The sequence below is a fragment of the Nansenia antarctica genome (genome assembly GCF_963989245.1).
Source record: "Nansenia antarctica genome assembly, chromosome: 7".
NCBI classification, from domain to species: Eukaryota; Metazoa; Chordata; class Actinopteri; order Argentiniformes; family Microstomatidae; genus Nansenia; species Nansenia antarctica.
In genome coordinates, this window is record NC_137677.1 from 63,308,313 (window position 1) to 63,315,476 (window position 7,164).

The following is a 7,164-nucleotide window of genomic DNA, read 5'->3' on the forward strand; positions in this document are numbered from 1 at the left end:
TAAACCACCCGAGAGAGAAAGGCACTTAAGTGCTCTAGTTGCTGGTTGAGTTCAGACTTTGGTCCAGGTAGGTGACCCAGTTTAAAAGCCAAGCCACCCCCCCCCCCCGCCCCTAGTCCCCCCACGTTGGGCTGCTCGCTGAGCCAGCTCAACACACCCTGACCCAGGGGGAGTGTGACCTGCTCCAGGAGAGGCTACGCTGACCACGCTACATCCCCCGCCCCCCCCTCCACCCCACGCCTGTAAGGGGAGATAAGAGACGAGCGGAGGACGGGGGCCTGGTACAGTTATCTGGTACTGCAGGTTTGCACAAGGCTGAAACAGCGACAGCTGGGAAGTGTGAGCAGATTTGGGGGGTAGGGGGTAGGGGGGGGCGTGGGCACTTACGTCAGGAGTTATAGAGAAACTTGAGTACTTCTAGTTCTCAGTGGGACATGGGGGAGGCCTGGAGAGGGTTGTACCTGGGGCCAAGAGTAATGTTGCCTGGGTAGAAACACACTAGTAAATGGAGAAAACAGACGGGGGCTACAAGTTTAAAAAAAGGCAGATCAAACAACGGGGGGGAGGGGGTGTGGCACGGGCACAAAGGGTAAAAAACGGGGGGGGCTTTGAACTGTACAAAAAGGGTTCCGTCATAGGTAGAGTTGGAAGGGGTTTGGACGCCTATAATGGACCCAAGGCACGTGAATCAGAAAATGAGAGAGTCCAAAACGGGAACTGAATTCCTCCCGGAGACCCTTTGACAGCCATGCAGGCGTCCGCCCGCCCAGCACCACAGGAGGGGGGCTCCCTCGTCCACCTCCCGCCCCCCCACCCTTTCCCCCCATCCCCCACCATGACCAGAAAAGGGTTCACCTCACACCCACTGAGGGAGGAAGTGGGTGAGTCAGCCCTGGCACATGTAAGGTGGCAGTCAAGTCACTCTCTGGCACGCCCCCCCCACCCCCCACGCCAGTATAATTATAGCCAGACATGCCTACACACAAGACAGCCATTGGTTGTCCTACCCCCAGCCGCTGGGCCACTGGTGCTGGGATCCCGTTACCTCACGCTGCCAAGCCTGCAAAGGCCAGCGAAGGAAGGGGCTCCAGAGGAGGCGAGCCAGGAGAGGAAGCTCCTTTTAAGGGAAGGGACAGACCGGCTCTGTGGCTGGGGCTCTACTCGAGGACGTAGCTCGGGTTAGGTAGGAAACCCCTCGGGCTAACCCACTGAACAACTGGAGTTCACTGGTTTAAGAGTTGGTGGCGGTGGGGGGTGGGGGAGGTTTGGAAGCGGGTGAAACTCACGAAATGATCTCCTGTAAGGCCCCCCCCCCTAAACACCAACAGGCTTGTAGATCTACAGATGGAACACTCAAATCCAAATCTCGACTGAACAATAAAAAAAAGGGGGTCCGAACACATTGACAGTAAACAGGGTTTGGGGGGGTTAGTTAGGGGGGGGCTCATACCTTTTACTGACATTCACAGTGGAAAATAAAACATACACTCTTCTTCTCTCCATAGTCTTACACACAGCACATGGGCTCTCCTGGAGGTGATAGAGCACAGCTGAGAGAGGAGGGACACGTCAGCCACACAGGGCCGATCCTTTGACACTTCTCATTTAATTAAAACAAATTAACAACTCCTCTTCACTCCCTTTTACCTTGGCTGCATCTAACGGCAGATGTGGGGGGGTTTGGCTGAGTAGACTCATCTCAATACCAATATAATTCCTCAACTGCTCACCGGTGAATTAAACAACCACCTCCTCACCACCAAGGAGCAGGCTCTAGAACCGCTCACCGGTGAATTAAACAACCACCTCCTCACCACCAAGGAGCAGGCTCTAGAACCGCTCACTGGTGAATTAAACAACCACATCTTCCTCATATCACTTTCTTTTTTTTAAACACCTGTGCTTCACATTATTTTTTGAACTTATCTTTTATATACTTTTTTTTTTTGCACTACTTCAATGACTTCAATATTTTCTGCTTTTTTTTTCTTTCACATTTCTTCAATAAACACACTGGAGCAACAAAACCAAATCAACTCCTCAATAATATTTTTTTTCCCTTTCTTTTAAAGATGGACCACGTTACGTTACGCCCATACTTCACATATTGGGACGGGGGGGAAAACTGGGGTTAAGGCACCGAGGACAACTCATTCTACAATCAGGACGTTCATTTGAAACTCAGATTTTGGGGGGGAGGGGGGAGAGAAATAGGGGAAACAAACAAAACACAAACAATCTGAGAAGGCAAAAAAAAACAATAATCCAAACACTTAAAAAAGAAAAAATATCATTTTGGATCCAGCGATCGTGTCACCTCTGTAGATAAGGAATGAGAGAAAGGAAGAAGGGAGTCCAAAAAAACAACAAAACAAAAACACTTTGTCCATTTAAATATATCCTTTATGCCTACAGAGGGATAATACCAGTAATGCTTATAGCCCAATTCTTGCTTTTTTGGTTTTTTCTCTCTTTTTTCTTCTTTATACGTTTTGCCGCTTTTTTTTTCCTTCTTCTTTTTCTTTTTCTCTTCTCTCAAAAGCAGCGTCACCCTTCGCTCTGTTTTGTGAGTGTGTGTGTATGTATGTGTGCGGCATACTGGTGTGTTGGTAGGTAGTCTTGTAGTTCTCAATTACAGGGCAGCCATGTTGGAATGTTCTGGTTACACGAGGCCACGTAGTAGTTGCTGAAGTTGTGGTCCCGGACGTACGGCGCCGGCTGGTAGTAACAGGTGACGCTGGAGGCGTCCGGGATGGCGTTCTGCTCCGCCAGCACGCGGAACGCCGTCAGCGAGATGAGGTTGAGAGTCTGCCGCCGCTCGTGTCCCATGAGGCACACCGTGCTCTCGTTGACCACGCGGCGCAGGATCATGAGGTAGTCGTACTTGCTCTTCTCCTCCCCGACAAAGTGGCTCTGCAGGTAGGCCTCCAGCTTGCGCTGTTGCTCGCCGATGTCGGGGAAGTCGATGAAGAAGCGCGAGCACATGTAGCGCTCCAGGCCCTTGAACTCCTCCTCGGACGTGGGCCGGAAGTCGCGCACCAGCAGGTTGCAGTACTTGAGCAGGCCGCCGCCGCGGATCTCCTCGGGCCGCTTGGTGGCGATCATCTTGTTCTTGAGGTGGTCCAGCGCCACGCCGAAGTCCCCGTAGACGCTCTCGCCCACCACGGACGGGTGGAAGTGCCGCGTCATCATGACGGGGTTGTCGGAGGAGAAGTCGTAGTGGTGCAGCAGGGAGTCCAGGACGATCTGGAACGAGTCCACGCTGAACTCGAACTGCCGGCGGATCGAGTCCACGAACTTGAGCTCCACGTTGCGCCCGTTGTTGTTGGAGAGGGAGATGAGGCTCCAGCGGTCCTGCTCCGTGTAGACCTTGACCAGCTTCTGCACGTAGGCCTCCTTCAGGGTCATGGGGGTGATCTTGTCCTTGTTCACCCCCTCGGGGAGGAAGTCCAGCAGGGTGCCCAGCACCACGTCCTTGATGAGCTGGAACTCGGCCTCGTGCGGCAGGTCCACCCGGAAGATGACGTCCAGGTCCTTGTAGCTCCAGCCGATGTCCTGGACCAGCACGTGGCTGGCCGTGGAGCCGTTCAGGCGGACGTCCTTCACCCGGATGCCCCTCAGCTCCAGGCGGGTGCGCACCATCTGAACAATGTCCTTCAGCCGCACCTCCAGGGTGGGGAAGTTACCCCGGCCGTGGACCGGCACCGCCTCCGTCAGGACCTCGTTGAGCCGGCTCACCTGCTCCCAGCTCAGCACGCTGTGGGACAGGGACAGGCTCTCATTGCCGCCGCTGCTGCTGCTGCTGCTACTGTCCTTGCTGCTGTTCTTTGTCGACTCTGCCTTGTTAGCCATCTTTCAAGTTTCTTCAAATCAACTAGGAGGGGAGTAAAAGAAGATACAGACTATTAGTTTGACAAGAAACAAATGTCGGTCGTTTTGTTTGAGCCAGACAAATAACTTTTGTCAGTATGATGAACGCTACACTCTACAACTCCAGCCCATTGTGAGGTTACATTCTGAAGGCCTTTTATGATGCAAATTAAGAGCTGGTACAATGGAATGGAAAACATCAAACAATTTTCTGCTAATATTGTTGCACAAGTATGGACAAGTCCACTCTTGGCAAGGACTTGATATCAAGTTAGGAACAATGAGCGACATCACAAACAGCGACAGAAACACCAGCATGACCACGAGACCTTTTTTTTTTCTTTTTTTTACTCTACAACACAATAGAGCGACTCTGCGCTTCTAGAAACAGCAACACGCTTCACGCTTCATTCCAGAACTAAACGGGAAACATAAAAAGGTGCAGGAGGACAGTCCAGACCAATCAGCAGGACATGGCTGTAGCATCTGTCATGGCTCCTAAACTGGCCGACACATATGGCATCAAATCCCTAAACACCACCAACTTGGTTTCAAATCCAAACAAATTAAAACTGCTGTATTTTTAAATAATGCATGTAAAGCACTTTGAATTGCCCCTGTTGTATGAAATGTGCTATACAAATAAACTTGCCTTGCCTAAAACAAAACAAAATACGTATTACAAACAAAACCCCTAATAAATTAAAAGAGAATATAAATCCGACAAGTATGAAAACGGTTAACGGTCAAAAATGCACAAAAAATAATTTAAATAAATTGAGATTGAGATTGAGAGATTGAGAAATAGTGAAGTAAGAATAAGTACCAAACGAATTAGGAAATCACCGTGCCAGAACATTTCATATCTCTGCCAGTCAGTCATGCCTTTCATCTTATTCATATGTCCTGCGCCAGTGTGACCCAGCGTTAGCGGTAGCTAGGGGCTCAAACACGGGGTCAAACTATCCACATGCTGCTATCGTGTTGCGATAAGAAACCCAATGACACCGTATTTAGTTCAATCGAAAGCTGTCCGACTTAATAAAACACCTTGTTAAAAATGACACGCGAGCCTCGAAGTGACACATCTCACACATCAAACACTTGGTCAAATTTGTTTGGTGCAGTTACGCCACATCGAAAAATAACAAGTTTACAAAAAATGCGTCGCAAACAAAAACTACACGATTAGACAAGAGATTATAAAACTACATACGGTTCCAACGGTGTCCTCTCGAGGCATTCAAAATTAGCAGAGAAGATAAGATGTTAAGTGGACATTCGTCCAGACGTTTCCATATATCCACTCGTGGAGAGAGTCACACTAAAGATGTCAGTGCTGCTTAGTAACAAACCCAGGGCAGAAACGCCTTCTTATAAGCCGAACAGCCACCGGCTGAAATACCCTGCACAGCCACCAGGAACTACACTGTCCCTCTCTAAAGCTTATGTTAAAAAACACATGATTTATATTCGACGAAGCCAATCAAATGTAGAGATTTTCAACAGAATAATACATATTTACCTTAAAAATCCAGCTTCATTGGATTCAAACACCGCAACATTGGGCAGTCATGGAATTTTAATGGTCCTTTTTTTTTTTTTTTCATCGAATCAACGTATCAATGCGCTGAGCGAAGCACCTGATTGGTCGGGGAGGTTTTTGTTGTTGCCAGGTAACCAGAAGCGTCTGCTACTGTCTGCATTCATTCAGGGCGTTCGAAAACTTGCTGTAAAAACGCCGGAGCGCACACTGGGTTCAACGTCATAGAGCGATCGAGTAATTTGATTGGACAAGAGGTGTTCCGTGAGTGCTGATCAGATTTCCAGAGCGTGTTTACGAACGCACCCTGTGCATTCATTCAAAACGCAGGATGTGAAGCCCTGCGGACAGAAGTGGGCAACTATCTTTTACACGTCTCCTCGCAAATATAGACCCATCTTTCCCCCCAGAAAATACATGTCAAAGCATTAATTCGCATTTTGGACAGTCAGAGAATGTTTATTTTTGCCTTAGTATCTATTTGAAAAGGTATCAGTTTATTTTTGAATGGGCAAATCTCCATAGAAGTCTCTTGTTACATCAAACTCAAGCCATCATCAACTTAATGATATTCAGTACAGACAGTTGTTATACAGATATACAGAGATTGTAATATACTGTGGCCTGTTGCATAATATGTAGCTTGTTATATATGTGTAGCCTACAAGATTAGCTGTACCAACTCCTTTTTAAAGAGGCTTAGAAAAGAGGCTCTGGTACAGCCAAACCTGTAGTCTAGACACATATAACAGGCCACCTTCAAACCAACAACTGACAACATTTAATCATGTAACAAAGTTAAAAGTGTCCAACTCATGGTCTATATAGCATAGTTGGACTCATGTTTAAATGTCAGACTCTGTGGAGATACAAAGAGCACCTTGTTGTATTGTCACTGGGACACGGCCTGCAGCTGCAGATAGCCGCCGTATGGCCTCCCAGGTACATAGGAAGTCTGCCAGTCACCAGGGGAGGGCCCTCCTCAACGTGCCGTTGGTCTTGAGTTGCTGCAGTTTCCATAGAAGTTTTCATTTCAGTACATCACGAAGTGTGTGTGTGTGGTGAGGGGTGTGTGTGTGTGTGTGTGTGGGGAGGGGGGGAGGGGGGTGTGTGTGGGTGGGGGGAAATTAAAGTAAATGAAAAGTTATTTTAGATTTATAGTCACTTGTGAGTGAGTGTGTGTGTGTGTATGTGTGTATTTGTGTGGGTCGCTTTGTGTGTGTCTCGCTCTGTGTGTGTGTGTGTTTGTGTGGGTCGCTCTGTGTGTGTATCACTCTGTGTGTGTGTGTGTGTGTATTTGTGTGAGTCACTCTGTGTGTGTATTGCTGTGTGTGTGTGTGTGTGTGTGTGTGTGTGTTGCAGCTAGGGGGTACCCTTGGGGGGTTGTAAACACAGGAGGACATCACAGTAGATGGAGCAGAACCGTTCCCCCTGCAGTGAGTCAGCAGCACGCCCCCGGCCCTCAGCCAGGATGTACGACTGATGGACCCACGATACGAGATGTGAAACCTGGGGATTTCCCTGCTGCTTCTCTCTCCCTCTCTACCTCTCTCTCTCTCTCTCTCTCTCTCTCTACCTCTCTCTCTCTCGCTTTCTCTCTCTCTCTATCTCTCTTTCTTTACCTCTCCCTCTCTCTCGCTTCCTCTCTCTCTTTCTTTACCTCTCTCTCTCTCTCACTTTCTCTCTCTCTCTCTCTCTACCTCTCTCTCTCGCTTTCTCTCTCTCTCTATCTCTCTTTCTTTACCTCTCCC

The 7,164-nt window shown here is 48.7% G+C and overlaps 1 protein-coding gene across 3 annotated transcripts; it reads right to left on the reverse strand.

Annotated features, from left to right (window-relative positions):
• Positions 1-1,430: 1,430 nt before the first annotated feature.
• tent5c (terminal nucleotidyltransferase 5C) lies at positions 1,431-5,206 on the reverse strand. 3 transcript variants are annotated; one of them, XR_013937541.1, is made up of 3 exons: positions 5,087-5,206; positions 1,807-3,874; positions 1,431-1,749 (listed from the first exon to the last, which is right to left on the reverse strand). XR_013937541.1 is itself a non-coding variant. In XM_080535611.1 (2 exons), exon 2 carries the CDS (start codon positions 3,850-3,852, stop codon positions 2,629-2,631), a length of 1,224 nt encoding a protein of 407 aa, XP_080391737.1. In that variant the 5' UTR covers positions 3,853-3,874; positions 5,087-5,206; the 3' UTR covers positions 1,431-2,628. The 3 variants fall into 3 exon arrangements, 2 of the variants coding, with proteins under 2 accessions (XP_080391737.1, XP_080391738.1); XM_080535611.1 differs by having other exon boundaries at positions 1,431-3,874; XM_080535612.1 differs by lacking the exon at positions 5,087-5,206 and adding an exon at positions 4,697-4,740 and having other exon boundaries at positions 1,431-3,874.
• Between the last annotated feature and the right edge of the window lie 1,958 nt (positions 5,207-7,164).